Source organism: Solanum verrucosum, unplaced genomic scaffold (genome assembly GCF_900185275.1).
Source record: "Solanum verrucosum unplaced genomic scaffold, falcon-dt-bn FXZP01000062.1, whole genome shotgun sequence".
In the NCBI taxonomy this organism is placed as follows: Eukaryota; Viridiplantae; Streptophyta; class Magnoliopsida; order Solanales; family Solanaceae; genus Solanum; species Solanum verrucosum.
The window spans coordinates 7637598-7656721 of record NW_026020477.1 but is presented as its reverse complement, the minus strand read 5'-3'; the positions used below and the strand labels follow the sequence as shown (position 1 = coordinate 7656721).

Below are 19124 nucleotides of genomic sequence, written 5' to 3'. Positions count from 1 at the left end.
CTAATAAGTCAAAAACTGGCTTTTTAAGCCAGTTTTACCAGCTTAAAAGCCCATCCAAACAGGCTCTTAGTCATCATAGCTATAGTTTTTCATAATTATCACTCGCGATTAGCATTAACCATTAATTACGTGGGCTGACTTCAAATTTGTATAATTAATCACGTTTGTATAATTTGTATAATTCGCAACTAACAATTCTTCATTTGGTTTGTATTTTGTATACGATGGTTTGTATTTGTATATGACGATGAGTTCCTTTGGTTTTTTAGTTTTATCACCATATACATTCAATCTTTTTTTTGTATAACCTTTTAAAGTTTGTATAAACGTGTAGTTTTCAAATTTTGTATAATATAATTTATATAATGTAATTTGTATAAAATATTGTAAAACTGTTTAAAGTTCATATGTTTATGTTTGTATCAATTCATTATTTCGAGTTTGTCATATTTGTATAATTACAGACTTTGTATTACTCAATTATACAAGTGTACGCAAAATCTCGCTCGCCGGATATACAAATACATATGTATACCAATTACTATATACAATTATTTTGACAAATATACATATATAATTCACCTCTCTCTCACTCTCTGCCCTCTCTCGCTCGCCTCTCTCCTCTCTCTCCCAATCTCACTCACCACTCTCCTTCCTATAACATGTAGCTACGACTCGTAATTAGCAAACTATAGTTATGGAGCATAATTACGTTATTTTTGAGTGGTTATATGCGAAAGTTCCCTCATATAAGATAACACTAGTTTTCAATCAAAATGTAAAAAAAAACCGGCTTTGAATTTTGCTCATAATTTTATGTATATGATTATATAAATTTTATAGGAAGTTAAGGTTTTTTTATTAAACTAAGTCATTATTTAAATCAATTCATCAAAATAATACGTTTTTAATTTTTTTTACAGAACTAGTATTCCCTCCGTTTCTTTTTATATGTTATCCTTACTATAAATAGTTGGTTTGTAATAATTGTCATTTCATAAAATCAATTTATTATTAATTACAATATTCTTCATAATCCTTGATAGTTAATTAGTAAATATTTGACCAGCCTAGAAAAACTAATAAGTAATTAATGTTCATTGTAATTACATCATACATTGATTAATTACTCTTACCATTGCACTACTTTATAAAATCTTGTTTTGAAAAAGAAATGTCAACAAACAAATTAAAAATAAAAGACGAAGAAAAAAAAATTGAAAGTTGAAGCTTCAACAAATTTTATCAAGGAAGATGACACTTCAAAAGGTTTAAAGGATGTAAAAATAGAAGACTCAACCAAAATATGTGAAGGCCAATTTGAGAAAAATCAAGATCCAAATAAAGGAGTTTTGCACAGTCTCGACTTGAATATATTTTCAGATTAAGGAGAAAAAGCATACAAAGATGAAGAATTACAACAACATTTAATACTATGCTAGAAAAATTACTCCCAAATTTTAATTAAGTCTGTATCTTTTTTTTCTTGTGATAGATAAAGAAAAAGTACCTCATATACTGAAATCTAGCATATTTATCATTTATTGAAAAGGTGACTTTAAAAAAAAAAACATAAAAAATAAGGATAGAATTGTAAACTTACTTAGTTTCTTAACGCAAGTGAAATCTAAAAAGGTGACATATAAAGAGGAACAAAGGGAGTATAAATGTATTTCTCAGAAATGTTTTTAGGGCATATTTTATTTTTAAAAATTGAGTTGTGTGAAATATTGTGGTTAATGGCGTTAAGTTAAAAAAAGGTTACTATAAGTAACATTTTTAGTCCAATACGTTGATGTGAGTTACGTTTTTTCATTTTTTTACAAAATTAGTATAAACTTATTTCTCAATAACGTTTTAGGGCATAAAATATTGTGGTTGGCGGCGTTAAGTTAAGAAACGTTACTATGAGTAATATTTTTAGCTTAATATGTTACTGTGAGTAACGCTTTATAATATGTCACTCTGAGGTACATTTTCCACCTAAAATGTTACTCACAATAACGTTTCTTAAGAATCTAATCACGAGTCATCTAATCCTGCAAATTTAAAACATTACTCACTAAAACATTTTAATTACACCTAAAATGTTTCTCATAGTAACGTTTCTTAAGAATCCTACCTTAAAAACATGATTGTGAGTTATGACACTTCGTTAAAGTCATATTCCTCCATTTTCCAAATTGACATGTGATTATAAAATAAATCTTGTTGTAAGAAACGTTTTGCATATTCCAACAATATTCAGAAATGTTTATACTTGTGTGGCCCATTGTTGAAATAATATTCACAAAACTTCATCATGTATTAAATAAGTCAAGTCAATATATAATATTATGTTAAGTTCTTACTATAGCTTTAAAATTATTCTTTTTGATTTATTAATATTAATAAAAAAAGATATCTTATTTTTATGTGTAGGATAAAAATGGCAAACTTTGAACATAATGTTATGGTTGTTTTCTATTGGGTGGCGAAATAATTACTGATATGAACGAATTCAATTATTTTGAATGTGCTAGAACAATTATTAGCATGTCTACCTCGACTCACTATATATGTTGAATTGGTTAGATTATTGCATGAGAAAATGGGAATAAATAGTGAAAATATTCAAATGAATATTTCTGAAAAATATTATTGTGCAATTTAAGGTAATAATACAAAGTTCATTAAAGAAAGACTTGCAAAAATATTTCTTGCAATCCAAGGGACTGGACTAAGATCCACATGAAATCTCAATCAGTATAAAATATTTTGTGTAATTTACTTTCTTCTTTTATTGTTTATTGACTTATTCAATTGTTAAACACCCGACTCATTAATTGTCTTATAAACATAGAATAAAAAAAGGTTTTCAATTCACCATGTCTCCCTCCTGCACTTTCAATTTTTTAGGCGAAGGTTTAAAAATAAGATTTTGTGGTTTTCTTCTTCCTAGTTTATCTTTAATTGAGGATTTATAAATGTTTGAATCTTTAGACAACATTTCTAACATCTAGATTGAGAAAATATGTATTGTTTAATGTTAGCTATACAAACTAAAACATAATTGTGATGAGTTTGATTTCAAAGTCTGAGAATCATACTTCAACTTGCAATTATTCAGATGAGAATTTATGGTAAATAAGCATTTTAAACATATAGGTCTTTTGCTTGTAAAACAGTGTCAAGATAGGTTGAATGGGTGGATATTTTAATTCATATTTGGCTTATGTAAAATTCAATTGGAGAATGTCATGTCACCCCAATGCTTGATGTCACTAGATTTGTTTGTTTTAGGGTAAATATGAGCCAAAAAATAAGGATAGGGGCATCCATGGACCAATAGGTTAATTGAGGATAATGATAATTCAAATTAAATAAATTTGGTATTTTTAGCCTTTTTTTCATAATAAGAATACCTATTTTCTTTGCATAAGTGGAGAAATAACCAAAAAAAAAAGAAAGCATAATTACATAAATATGACTCTTAACTTGGCCTCAGCTGATAAGTATAACTTTAACTTTGGGTGTACACAAGTAGACACTTAAATTTGTATAAAATTGAACAAATGGACACATTCGTCCTACATTGCACCCTACATGGCAACTTTGTGTCCTACATGGCATCCTACGTGTATTATGCCATGTAGGACACGTGTGTCTACTTGTTCAATTTCATACATATTTAAGTGTCTACTTGTGCACAGTCAAATTAAGTTGAAAGGCATAGTTATCCGTTGAAGCCAAGCTAAAAGTCACATAGTTATCCGTTGAAGCCAAGCTAAAAGTCATGTTTATATATTATGCCAAAAAAGAAAAAGAAAAACTTACACTGACTTGATCAAAATAAGACAACTCAAAGTCTAACTAACTAACTGGATAGAAACTTCTTGAATTTTTATTGAAAAATATCACAATAAATTGTCTGGTATGGATACTTACCAACTAAAAAGTATACATTAATATCCAATATTCTTTCCTATGTACCAAATACACCTAACAAAGCAAAGTCTACATCCTTCTACCATCCACAATAAATATATACAAGTCTAGCTAATTTGTTTCACCCCTTTCTAATGTATGGTTAAACAAAATCATACAAGCCTTTAATTCATTAAATTGATCGATCAGCGCAGGACTTAATTAAAATCATAACATATATGTCTAATTTGTATTCCCCACAATTGATCCATGGACTCTAAGTCACCATTGGTCATTGAATTTCCAGTTTGGTTGGACCGTTGTACATTTTGGAACAAGCTACAATATAGTCTATTATACATACTGACTTAACTCTCTTACATCATCAACAACAGATCCATCAATACCCTCCACCCTTAACTAGAGTGTCCGAGTTTGAATCATAGAGTGAATTTTTTTTTAGGGAGGATTTGAATTAGTCGGACGATTTCAAAAAGAAAAATATATAAACTATTTGCAGACTATTAACTAGAGTTTTTGCGTTCTAACCATGGAATGTAAAAATTTTGGCAGGGAAGATAATGGATCTTATACTAGGCAAATTTCAATTAGTTGGATAATAAATTTTAAATATCAAATGTTTTTTTTTAAATAAAATAATTAATCTCACTTAACAATGTTAAGTGTACTGTATAGATCAAAAAGAAGGGGGACGTGTTGCCTTTCCTCCATATACAATGCTGAGAAATCCCTTATATTATTACAAAAAAAAAAAAAAAAAAAAAGGAATTAGTGTGTGTTCTATACACCACACAACACCTTCCTTATGGCAAAAAAGTTGGCCTTTTAGAAGGTAGTTCACTCAAATCTCCTTAGTAAAACAATTACACAGTATATATAAGATTTTTTTGAATTATATATATAAATATAAATTTAACCTCCTTAACATAAGATTAAAGGTTGACTTGTGGTTGTAATCAGATTTCAAAATTCCCCTTGAGATTCTACGTTCAAGTCTAGTCAATACATTTTTATTTTCCGAAACTCCATCATTGGATAATCAGAAGTTCAAGTCTCAACAATACATTTTTATTTTCCGTACCCCTATCATCATTGGACATTGATCAATTCAAAACAAAAGGTATATTTTTATTTTCCAAACCCCATCATCACTTCGACATTCAATTCAAAAAGAAAAACGTACAAACTGTTTGCAGTACATATATATATATATATATATGATGGTCGAATCCATTAGTAGAAAACATAAAAGAACAAAAAGACTAGAAAATAATCAAATTCACTCTAAATTAACACATACTCCAACCAGCAATGCTCTCAGCCAAGACTAACTTATCAATGGTAACTCTTTCACCAAACCTATACGAAAACCTCAAAACACCTTGAGATTGAGCAGAACCTTTACGTACAGGACAATTCATGATAGCACTACCTCCACTAGCATACGAATACTCGTATAGCTCCTTCATAGACATATGAACTTCACCGATATATCGATCTCCGAGCTTCCTCTTGCAGTATAACTTAATCACTAACATGTCATTTGGATACTGAATCATCCACTCTGAGATTGTATACTTCATACTAAAGTTCCATGCTGGATTTATCTCCCCATGCTTGTCCGTTGGGGTCCGTTTTTCGGTGTTCGGGTTGCTACCTATGGAAACCCTAGCATGAACTTTCATCTTGAATAGCTTACGAACATCTTCAAGATCGCTTGCTGATATTAGAATTATTTCAAATTTTCTACAATCCATTTGTATTTTTTTTTTGTGTGCTTTTGAGTTAGCTAGTTGTTTGTGTACATAAATTTATATTATATTTAAAATATGTACTGCTCATGAGTATTATGTGGGGTATGTGGACAGATCAGAGGAGACTTTGTTTGTTCGATATAGAAGACTTTTACTTTAATTAGAGGAAAAAACGAAGAAATGGGGATAGTCTTCTCTATTGTTTGGACTTTTATTTTGTTTAGTACTCCCCCTATCTCAATTTATGTGACACACTTCGCTTTTTGAGAGTCAAACAATTTAAGTTTGATCGAGAATTTGCTCATGAAATCTTCAATTTTTTCAAAATGAAATTTATATATTTATAAACTATATAAAAAGTACTATAAGTCACAATAATTGATAATTCAAAATATTTAAAAGATATATGAAAAATTTACGGTCAAGGATAGAATTGTTTGAATCTTAAAATTCGAAATGTGTCACATAAATTTGAGACAGAGGAAGTATATAAGTTTATGTTATCCACCTTTGGGTTTGGAACTTGGATAATTAAATAAAACAAGAGGGGAATTAAAGAAGAGGGTAGTGAGTGTGTTGTACTTATCGTTCATTTTAATTTATCGATTATATTAAAATAGATGTTATTATTTTATAGTATCTATTTTATTTTATTGTTAAGTAACTTTAAATGAGTGGTAATTTATAATAATTAGGAGTGATATAATAAAAAGATACTGGTAATTTTAGTTTTCATATTATTATCTTATTCTAATTTTGATCCTCGTGTTATTAGACAAAACACGTTTGACATTTAATTAAATAGAATATATAGTTTTAATACTTATACCTAACTATGAATTGTTAACACCGTTAGCTTTTGATTTTCTTACTACAGGAAAGAAAGAAGGGCTAAATACTTAATATAATCCATACAATTGTATATATATTACGTAGTATATTGTTTTGAATAAACTTTATTGCCATTGATGATTAGGGATAAAAAAGAGTATTAAATAGAGGCGTGTCAAAGTGAAGATGAATAAACTGTTTGGCAGATTTTGATTTTTTAAACATTATTTAATGTAAAATGCGTTGAAGATAGTGTATTCTTATTTAAAATAAAATAAAATAAAAGAGAGTAGAAAGTTGAGAACGTAATTTTTTATTTACCTTGTCATCCTTGTAAGAAAGTGACGAATGATTTCAGATAATACAATTCATTATCCTTTCTTCACTTTAATAAACTTATTTACTGTATTAAAAAGATTTATCTTTTACTTGTTTAGTTAAAAATTTAATAGACGATTTATCATTTTATACTTATGTTACCATTATTTTAAGTAGTATTCATAACTCAACATTTAAATAACTTAATAATTAGAAATGATATAATAAAATTCTTATTTTTATTTCTATTTTTTAAAAGGTGTGTCAAATAAAAAAAAAACAAATAAATATGTAGGGGAGGGAGGGAGGGAGGGAGTAGGAGAATTAATTAAAGATTGATAAAGAAATTACTAATTAATACAATAGAAGATGAGAATAGTGTAATAACTTATTAATAGTGGCCTAGCTATATAGACAAAAAAAATATGCAGTTCAACCCTCTTATCAAGGATGGTGAATGATTAAGAAGAAATTCTTAAGATGGATGAATTGTCATAAGATGCAGACAACTATTAATAAAAAATGTTATCAGAATAAGAAGTTGAAATGAACATTTCAAATATTAAAATACAACTATATGTTTATTTTTTCTCACCCGGTATTCGATACCCATACATTGGAGCCCGATTAAATTCGGATTCGCGCCGGGAAGTCCTTGGAGGGTAAAGCACTCCCTAACAAATAGGGTTGTTCAAAACCGAACTGAAACCGATAACCCGAACCGAAAAAAGTTATTGGCTTATCAGTAATGGGTTGTTGATTTAGCGGTTTTGATAAGGGTTTTGATTTTTTTTGTTATCGGGTTATCGGTTCTTAACGATTTGAGCCTTTTTCTTAACGGGTTAACCGATAACCCGATAGTAAATTAAATAATTATATTTATATCATTTTGTATATAAAGTCCTTGACTTAGAGTTTGGTTTCCTACTTTTATTTCTGGTTGTCTCAAACACTTGGTTATTCTACAATGTAAAAGTGTTTGCTTTTGAGCAAGATGCAACTTGTGAACTCATGTACATGGTTCATTTGGCCTGTTTCTAAGTGATTTTCAATAAAAAAAATTGTGTCAAATCTTAACGGTTAAATCGATAATGATAATTTTTTTGTATCAAATCTTAACGGTTAAACCGATAACTGAACCGCTAAAAATCAATAACAGATAAACCAATAACAGATAAGTCAATATTTTAATGGTTCTATAACGGTTTAGTATCTCTACAATCTGATAACCAATAAGTCAAACTGATAAACTTCAAAACCGAACTGAACCGAACCGACCAATACGCAGCCCTACTAACAAAGGGCAGCTCCGTACCTAAGGGGGCTCGAACCTGAAACCTTTTGATTAAGAATAAAGGGATACTTACCACTCCACCACAATTCTTGTTGGTCACTATATATTTATTATATAATTACAAGTGAATTACCTTACTCTAGTCCATGAATTTAATATAGAAATTAGAATTGTATTTTTCCACAGTAGAAACTTCCATGTGGAATTAATTACTTGTGAGAAAGGGAAAAATTATTGTAGGACTACTACCGAGTCTACTCCGAATCCGTCCAATGTCAAGTTAGTTGAATAGTAAAACAACCCTTTGTTTCTCTTTCAAAAGGCCTTTTTTGTCAAGAATTCAATTTTTATATATTAATGGTATAAAAAATTTACACAATCAAAGTTGAAAAAGAAGAAAGAAATCTAAGGAGTAGATGATATACGTAGTTGTTTGGTGTGAGGTGTAAGATATAATAATCTCGATCGGGATAAAATATAGAACTATTTTAAACTGCATTTAGCTGGAGGTATTAGGTAGTTCTTGGATTATTTATCCCGCCATTTATACCATAGTGATGGAAATGGTGGGATAATTTATTCCAAAATAATTAATTCCGAGATAACTAGTTCCCAACCAAACGAGTGTATATATACATGCTGAGAAAATGTACATGTTTTGTCCCTATCTTATTAAATGACTTTTTAAGGAACTTTCTCAGAACATTTCCATAATTGAATTAATTGAAAATCAGTTAAGTAGCTCAAAATTTCTTCAATATTGACCTTGCAAGAGTTGTACTGATCAAAGTAGATAGTTCAGAGTCTGGTTTTGATTATCATTGGGTGGTTATTGCACTATGCGATTCACACTTCGAAATGCGAAAAATTTAAATTCACTTTCAATTATTTCATTTGATAGATTGACCTTTCTAAATATTCTTAACTTTAACAAACTAGGAAAATTAAGTCATAAGTTTGGTAATTAAAATTGTGTAATACTAAATGATAATATATTAACCACAATTATATGCAAATTAACAAACATATATAAGTATTGAATTTTGATTTTCAAAATACTTTTTAATTTTTTTTAAAGTTGTCATGTCATTAAATAAGTATCACAAATTATGTTTCTGAGTAAAATGATCATTAATAATAACTAGACAAATTTGGATAATCATGGAAACTAATTACATATAGTTTGATGACTTTTAAAAGACAAAACAAAGTTGTGTGACACCGGTGGTTAATTGCTTAAAGTTGAGCTATTATTCAAGTATTCAACTCTAATTTTTTTTTTTAAAACTTCCCAATAGAAATAGGATATTTTATTTTTTTTCATAAATAGCATTTTATATAATTTCGTCTCCTCCCATCCCTTTCTTAAATGATGTTTTCTATTTATTTTTCGAACATCAAAAGGCAAGTAAAGAAAGTACTTATTATTAAAAAAGTATTTCCCATCTTACCAAACACCCAAGATCTTGAATTTTTTTTATTTACTTACCATTTGGTTCTTTATGGTAATAATAAATTAAATAAAACAAATAAACTAGAAATGAACAAAAGAATAGACTTGACCAATCAGAAAGACGAGAGCTAATAAATAGAAAGCAGAAAGACTTTGAACATATCCATCTGTCAATTTATTGTCTAGACCAAAAGGCCATAATTTATGAAGTTTTGTTATAAATGTATTTATATTGTAGTGAATACTTATCTTGTTTCTTCGAAGAAATGTTAGGAATTAGAAACAAAAGGTTTCTTTTCATTGTATTTTACCACTCAAGAAATAGCTTAAGTCATCGATAGCCCCTTAAAATTGTCTGCATATTTCATTTAGACACCTTAACTAGAACTAATTAATACCTATTAGACACTTCAATTTTTTTAAAATAAAGATCTATCAAACATTTTGCTGACACCTAGTCAAAAGAAGTAGTGTGTGTAATACACACATATATATATATGATGTGACAAAAATAACAAATCAAATAAAGACACGTGACATTTTAATTTAAAATAATTATAAAAATGAATTTTAAATATAAACAAGTCTAAATATAAAAAGAAAAGAAAATCAACTTAAAAAATAAAAGAAATTATATACCCTCCCCCTCCACCTCCACCCCACCCCCGCAGCCCACCCCACCTCTCCCTCCTGATAGTTACCTCTATCCACCATTGTTAATTCTCCAATTGGAAAAATTGAAGGTTTTAACATATATTAAGTATGAATTTATTATTTTTATTTTTTTCTATGCCTCTTTTTCTTATTACCGTTTAAATTGATAGTGTTTTCTTGAAAGATCTGTTCTTCCTTTGTTTATTTTAATTTCAAATTAAAATAACTAGATAAATTTGGATAACCATGGAAGCTAATTGCATATAGTTTGATGACTTTTAAAAGACAAAACAAAGTTGTGTGACACAGGTGATTAATTACTTAAAATTGAGTTATCTTTCAAATATTCAACTCTAATTTTTTTTAAAAATTACTTCCCAATAGAATTAGGATTTATTTTTTTTCATATAGCATTTTATGTATTTCGTCTCCCATCCCTTTCTTAAATAATGTTTTCTATTTATTTTTCGAAAATCAAAAGGCAAGTAAAGACGGTACTTATTATTAAAAAAAGTATTTCCCATCTTACCAAACACCCAAGATCTTGAATTTTTTTTAATTTACTTACCATTTGGTTCTTTATGGTAATAATAAATTAAATAAAACAAATAAACTAGAAATGAACAAGAGAATAGACTTGACCAATCAGAAAGATGAGAGCTAATAAATAGAAAGCAGAAAGACTTTGTACATATCCATCCGTCAATTTATTGTCTAGAGACTAGAATTTTCCAACAGTTTGGTTTCTGGCTTACTGCACCAATTATAGTTTTAATCAACTATGACCCACAAAAGTAACATAAATTTTACACATACTCATATGTATGCATTAATTAAGCAAATACTCAAATTGAATGACCAAAAGGGCAAAATTTATGAATTTTTGTTTTAGATGTATTCTTGTTGTAGTGAATATTTATCTTGTTTCTTTGAAGAAATGTTTTTTTTTTTGGGTGACACACACACACACACACACACACACATATATATATATATATATATATATATTTTAAGGCACTAGCCTACAAGCAACAATGTTTCCATCCATGGTGACTGGATGGTCATTAGTAGTAATATGGATTACACCCTGATCCTGGGAATTGTTAATAGGAATGTGTTTTTTCCTAACATAGCTAGTTCCTAAAATGTCTGCATCTAGTTCTTTTTGCACAAACGGAACTATCAAAACATTGGGTGTGTCAAAAGCTTCGTTTTGCAGTCCATGCTTGGCTAGTGCCTCCGCTACTCTATTTTGCTCCCTAAACACGTGTGTCATCTTGGTGACCTTCAACATCTCAATCAAGTACCTGCATTCATCAAGCAAATTGTCATAAAGCATGTTGATGCCATTAATCATGTTGATGATTTCTATTGAATCAGTGTTTATATCAAGGGGGTTAGGTGTTTCTCCTTGGCAAGGAATAAACCTCTTCTAAGTGCTTGCAGTTTTGCCCTTACTGGATTTGTTAAGGGGGTATGTTCATGGTAACCAATCATCCAGTGTCCGAGATGGTTTCTTATCACTCCTCCTAACCCCCCAGGTCCTAGATTTTTCTTGACTGAGCCATCCGTATTAAGTTTGAAACAGTTCATTTCAGGGAGTTCCCATATAACATTAATGATTTTTTTTGGGCCTTCGCCTTGCCATCTTTGGAGATCAGTAGCTAGTATTCAATGGCTTGAGCTAGGATGTGGTTGATGTTGACTGCTTCTTTGGTGTTGTTGAAAGTGTTATTGTTCCTTGCCAGCCAAATATTCCATAAGCAGTAGGGGATAAGAGTCCCCCAAGTGATCCAGGTATTGTATCGCTCCTCTTTGGTATTGAACCATATTTCTGCCCAGGTGTTCTTGTTTACTCTGTTGGGATCCCAGCTTGTTTTATGAGTGCTCGTGGTAGTGATGAAGTTCCAAAGGGTTGAGGAGTTGGTACAATAGAAGAAGATGTGGTTGGTGTCCTCCTCAGAGTGGTTGCAGAATTGGCATTCCAGATTAATATCGAGGCCTCTGTTGTGGAGTGAAAGGTTGGTTGGTAACCTACAGTGGTAGAGGAGCCATATGAAGGTTTTGATCTTATTTGGTACATTTGCCGACCAGATTCATTTGAATTTTTTATTTGGTTCGAGCCTCCTCTCACGTGCTTTGTCATAGATGTGATTGTATGCAAAGCATGTTGAGAAGATTCCATCTTTGGTGAGCCCCCAAACTAGTACATCACTCTTAGTTGTGCCAGTGGGGAGGGTGTAGTTTCGAATGTGTTGGAAGTTCTCAAGTAGTTCGAAAGATAGCTTTCCAAAGTCCCATTGGCTATTATGAAATGTGTCCTTCACTTTTAGGTGCAGTTCCTCCTCAGTGATTGGGCCTTGGATGCAGCTTCAAATGTTGTCACAAAAAGGAAGCCAACTATCAAAGTAGAAATTGACTTTGTCTCCTTTGTACACTATCCATTTGGTAGCATTGACACAATCGGACCATCCATCTTGGATGTTGCGCCAGGTTCTGCACACCACTCCACTGGGCCTCTAAACTCTGTTGGCCTTGTATTTGGTTAGTAGCACCTTAGTCTAGAGTTTGTTGGGGTTTTGGAAGGTCCTTCAAACTATGTCTGCCAAGGTTGCTCTATTCCTGATTTCGCTTTTGTGAATGCCCAACCCTCATCTGTCTTTACTACTACTAATGGTGTCTCAATTGAGTAGATGGATCTTTTGTTTCTCATCTATTGAACCCCATATAAAGTCTCTTTGAATCTTATTTATTGTTTCAGTCACTTTTGAGGGGAGCCTTATGTATTGCATGACGTGTGAAATGATGTGGCTAAGAGTTGTTTTAATTAGGACAATTCTACCTGTGAGGTTAAGTGACTTAGTCTTCCAACCAGTTAACCTTTGCCTCATGTTGTCAATGATGTATTGAAAATCAGCATTGGTTGGCCTACGACTAAAAATGGGGAACCCTGAATATTTCCCAAAAGAATCCTGGGCAGTGATGCCAAGCATGTTGGAAAATGTTTCTTTCATGCTAGTGCTACAATTCCTAGAGAAAATGATTTTGGATTTTGGGTGGCTCACTTTTTGTCTTTACTGGCGACTAAAGTTATAGAGGATGTTTGTGATGGTGGCACAGTTCATGACATCTGCCCTTGCAAAGAGGCAGAGGTCATCAACAAAGAAAAGATGGGAGATTTTTAGTCCACCAGTTGTTATACTGATGAGTGTCCAGTGTTTTTCACTTACTGCCCTATCTGTGTCCCTTGAAAGTCTCTCCATGCACATTATGAAGAGATAGGGGGACATGGGATCCCCTTGCTTGATTCCTCTAGAGGCGTGGAAAGAGTCAGTTTTCCTCTCATTGACAAGGATTGCAATGGAACAGGTACTGACACAAGACATGATGAGTTGGGGAAGTTTGGGGGGAAAGTTGAAGAAGTTGAGAGTATCCCTAATGTAAGATCACTCCAGTCTGTCAAAGGCCTTCTCCAGGTCAATTTTCAGGACCATGTTAGGATTCTTCCTTCTCATTTTGCTAAAGTGTGAGATACACTCCTGCACAATGATGGCATTGTTAGATGCTCTTCTATTGGACAAAAATCTGGCTTGACTAAGTCAATGATAAGGGGGAGGAGTGGTTTGATGCAATTCACAATGATCTTGGTGATTAGTTTGTAGATAGTATTGCAATATTGCATAGACCAATTGGTCTATAATTCCTAAGAGTGGGGGGATTGGAGAATTTAGAAATCAAGCATAGCAGGGTGATGTTACTGTCACGACCCGGGAGCACCCCCTAGTCGTAACCGGCGTACTCGACCTCAAAGAGGTCTAATACAAGCCTCTTAGCATTCATTCATCGCATAGACACTAAAACCATAAGGAATTAAAAACTTTCTTTACCAAGAAAACATTTCATAAAAAAAGATATAGCAAGCGGAAGACTTTCTAGACTTTATACATGATGTCTCAAAACCATCTAATACTTTAGAGTATAAAATTCGGGACTAATCCCATACACAACTTAAGCAAATACTAGAAAGACATAAAAAAAAAGGACATGTAGGGTATTGTCCTCGAATCTATGAGGACTCACCAAGTCTTCATCTTCAACACTTAGAAACCTATCAAGTAGCCATGGCATATCACCATCTCCAAATCCCTACACTTTAGTCAAAAAGGGAAAGAAAGGGGTTAGCACAATTAAGTACTAAGTATGGAGACCATGCAAAAACATGCCAAAAAGGACATTTTCAAGGAAGTAAATGCTTTCATATCATTTGATAAAACCTTTCATTTATAAGTATAAGAGACATAATACAAGTCAACATTAACATATAAGACCATAGCCAACCATACATATACTCAACATATGTCCATATACAACCCATGCTTAACTTTAAAAGAACACATGTCATTTCATTACCATAGGACCTCTACCTAATATAATCTTAAGACACACTTGAGTGAGACAAGAAGTGACCGCCCATACAACCTCTTCAAGCACACTTAAGTGTTCCCCAAGATTACCTTAGATAAGGACATTTCCTTTACAACATAACATCAATAGACCAACATTCTTTAAGAAACCATTTTGGAGACATTCAAGCACATAAGGGGACTTTCACATAATATGCGTTAGACTTAGGGAACTCATTTTAGTATCTTCAAAGCCTACTCGTGCCATGTGTAGATAGCATCTCATACTACTACCTACACATTGTAGAACCTATCCAATAACTAGAGTGCACATCCCACATGATGGGAATAGGCATAACCAACATAGACCATACTAGCTAGGTATGGAATCCGGAGTCTATCCTACTCCGTGGAGGTTGTTCTACTTGCCAAAAGTAGAACTAGTAAGCAACCCATGTAGACACATGGATTAGGAGATGTCCAAGGAAGTTCATTGTGCCTAATCTCATACTCAACTAGGCCACCTTCCTAACCACATCCACTCGGTGCTAGCCTTGTTTCCCATAGAGTATTCAATCACATATGTACTTAGAGAGGGTTCCTTTTCTAGTTCAACCAACTCATAGTACCTCTTCCTAAGAAAGGCCCCATTTCTTAGTCATGGCCAATCAAGGTTCATAAGGATAGCTCATTAAATCCCCCTGGAAGGGTGCCTTAGGCCTACCGATTTTTCATTAAAGGTGCCTTAAGCCTACCGGTCCAAGGTTCATCATTTCACACATGAGAAGGGCTACCACCATTAGGTCTACCGATTTCATGGTTTACATTTACTTAAGAAAGCTAGACTTATGAAAGGGCACCATTTCTTAGTTTTGCCGATTCAAGTCTTGGCCTAGAATTCCTCTTTTAGCATTTATAGAAAGGGCACCATTTCTTAGTTCTGCCCACTTCACACATTTATGCATTCAAGACTTTAAGTAACAAGGAGGGATACTTTAGTCTACCAACCAAGTCACAACATTTTCATTTAAGGATACTTCATAATCCAACATCATTTCATATATACATCATGAGAAGTCATACTTTAACTCACAATGCTATCCACTTTACATAGGATCATCACAAGATCACATAAAACTCATTCAAATCATACCTTCACATATAGCTTCACATAAAACTCATTCACATCATACCTTCACATATAGCTTCACATAAAACTCATTCTCATCATACCTTCACATATAGCTTCACATAAAACTCATTCTCATCATACCTTCACATATAGCTTCACATAAAACTCATTCACATCATACCTTCACATATAGCTTCATATAGGACTTTACATATAGCCTCATATGTGTATAATAATACAACAATATAATAACATTTATATAATGCCCTTCATGACCTCAATTCACAATAATACAACAAATAACCACCTCCACCAAAGGTGGATCAAACCAGTCAATAACAATTATATCAATACTAAGAGATTAAGCCATCTTACCATTCTCCAAAGCCATAACTAACATTACTCAATTCCCTACTAATTCAACATTATTCATAAAGTAGGTCAACTTACCATCCTTTCCAAGCCACCTTCACCATTCTCATGATCAAACAATTCACAATAGAAAGCATAGGTAATCATGGTATTCAACTATACCATTTAAGCTAAGCATAAGCCCATAATCAACATGAAGACAAATTCATAATTTTTTTTTTGCCCATTCAAGGCCAACATCCCACATCCTTCAATTCAATAAAGATTCTTAACAATTCACATATATAATACCATATATGAACAGCCCATACCATACTAAACACAATTTTTATAATCATCTACTCAAAATCAATACACCCACTTTATGGTGAAATTTAGAGAATTTGAGAAAACATGGGTTCATGGGGATATCTTTCTAAACACCATTAATAATCATTAATAACAATGAAAATCATCATTTAAAACCCTTTTTATGCAAGAACCCATGTTAGAATCAAAATTAGGATTTTAGGATTTTTGAAGAACTTTGAAAATACTTTGAATTAGCTCATTGATTGAAAAGGGATCAAAGATAAAGAGTCCTCATACCTTAATATTTAGAAAGCCCACGAAAATCGATGAAAGAAGCCTCCAATTGAAACCCTAGTTCTTCACCCTTCTTCTTCCTTGAACTTGAAAAAAATATATGAAAGGAGATGGGTTTCTTTTTAATTCTAAGAGGAGTGACTTAAATGAAAGGAATTAAGTCATAAAAAGGTCTTATAGTTGCTAGGAAAAGAATAAAATAGCATAGGGTCAATTTTGGAAAAGGACTAAGGACCCATAAAGTCTTAACTTAAAAATTCTGCCCCTTCCAGTCTTAGTTCGCCCTTTTCTTCAGCCTGACAGTGCTTCAATATTTCGGGCATAACTTTTTACTCCAAGGTCGGAATTGGGCAAACTCGGTGGCGTTGGAAAGAGGACTCAAAGACCTTTAATTGGATAGGTAAAGGTCCACCTAATTCATCTTGAGCTAAAATATATGACCATTTAAAGTTGACCCTTACAACTCACTAGTTCAAATGACTAGTTTCCGGACGTCACAGTCATTTCTCATCATTTCATCAAGTTCTCAACTCCAAACTCACATGTGAGGCTCTAGTTTCACTAGTTCATTTTTAGGGTCGTTACAATTTCACTTATCAGGAATTGATGAATGTTCAAAGACTTTTTTGCAGAAGTTGATGGTTTTTCCTTTCACGATGTTCCAGAACTTTTGATAGAACATGTGATGGATGCCATTTCGTCCTGGGGTCTTTAGGGGGTTGAATGAGTTCAAGGCATTGGTAATTTGAGTATCTCGGAGAGGACCATCTAGGCTATGAGAAGCTTCCTCAAATAGGGTATGTTGAGTGGTTGATCTTTGGACTGGGTTTCTTCTAGAGCTAGAGTGATTAGTTGTGTACATCTATACAAAAAAACTGGTAATATGGTTGATGATGCTGCCCTGTTCCTCAATTTGATTCCCTTCATCATCCTTGACAGAGGTGATCATATTCCTTCTTGTCCTATTGATGTTGGATGTGTGGAAGAAGCTGGTATTGGCATCTCCATCGGTGAGCCAATTAATTCTGGATTTTGTTTTCCAAAATTCTTTTTCAGCTTTGAGAAGGCCTTCATAGTCAACTTGGAGAGTTGCCTCCAAATCTTGTAAGAAGGGGCTATGATGGTAGGTCTAGGACCTTTGGATGCCATCCAATCTTACTAGAATTCTTTTCATGTTTCTGAAGATGTTTCCAAAAGTGATTTTGTTCCAAACTGTGGCTTCCTTGTGGAAGATATCGATTGCCTCAGTCAAGTGACTTTGGTTGTCGAAATAGTGCTCGACAAGGCCCTGAAAATATGGGTGCACACACCACATTGGTTCTATTCTAAAAGGCTTAGGATTTCCATTTTCTATTGAAGTGATTAGATTGACAAGGAAGGGGCAGTGGTCAGACTTGGTTCTAGGGAGATGCGTTACCGAGGATTTGAGGAAAAGCTTTATCCAAGAGCCATTAGCAATGCACCTATCAATTCTCTCAAGGATGAGGGCATTTCTATTCCTATATATTTTATTTGTTCAGATGTATTTGCATTCTTTGTATCCTAAATCAACCATTTTGCAATAGTTTAGGCATTTCCAATGGAGATTAGTACTGGTATTGCTAATTATATTTCCTCCTATTTTTTCTTTGGCTTTTAGAACTTCAATGAAATCCCCACCAATGAGCCATTCACCATCTATATTTTGAGAGATAGTGCGAAACTCGTTCCAAATTTGGGTCCTGACTGCTAAGTTAGGGCTAGCGTAAACAGTAGTGAAAAACCAAGGTTTTGCATTAGGAATTACCTTGACGGTGACGTGGATTCCTTGAGGAGTTACTGAAAGGTTGTCTAGCTTCAATATATGCTCCTTCTACATTACGACTATTCCTCATGCAACACCATTAGCGCATGACTGAATCTGGGCATCGAAGCGTAATCCTTCAGTAAGGTGTTTGTGCTCAGTCATCTTTGTTTCAAGAAGCACAAGCATAATAGGGTTGTGCATTTTGACCATCGCCTCACACTGGCGCCGAAAGCTCGTGCTATTGGCCCCTCTTGTGTTCCATATGATGAAGTTCATCATAGGCTGTTGATGTTGTGGCTGCTCTTGCAGACCCTTTCCCTTCTCCAGTGCTGAGTTCATGTTCGATGCTCGTATGGGGTTGATCGCTACAGCTGGTTGTATCATGTCCTTCTCGTTTCTCAGGTTTAAAGTGTACACAATCACGTCCTATGGGCAGTGTACCAATAACATTATGCTGAGTGAACTCTCTCACTCCTTAAAAAACAAATTCTCCAAAGTGAATGTTTCCATATTTTGCTCTCCAAGACTTGCCAAGATATCCTCCAGTTCCTGGTTGTTTCTTTTTATCAGTTCTAGGATTGAAGGCTCTTTTTTCTCTTGTGGCCTTTCTTTCCC

General features: G+C 32.8%; 2 protein-coding genes across 3 annotated transcripts in view; both read right to left on the bottom strand.

Annotated features, from left to right (window-relative positions):
• LOC125809192 (uncharacterized) overlaps positions 1 to 19124 on the bottom strand; it is a 511850-nt gene that overhangs the window by 362340 nt on the left and 130386 nt on the right. The window lies entirely within an intron of this gene.
• Positions 5217 to 5688, bottom strand: LOC125809200 (protein SRC2-like). The gene has a single exon (XM_049488859.1). The coding sequence runs from the start codon at positions 5682 to 5684 to the stop codon at positions 5217 to 5219; it is 468 nt and encodes a 155-aa protein (XP_049344816.1). The 5' UTR covers positions 5685 to 5688.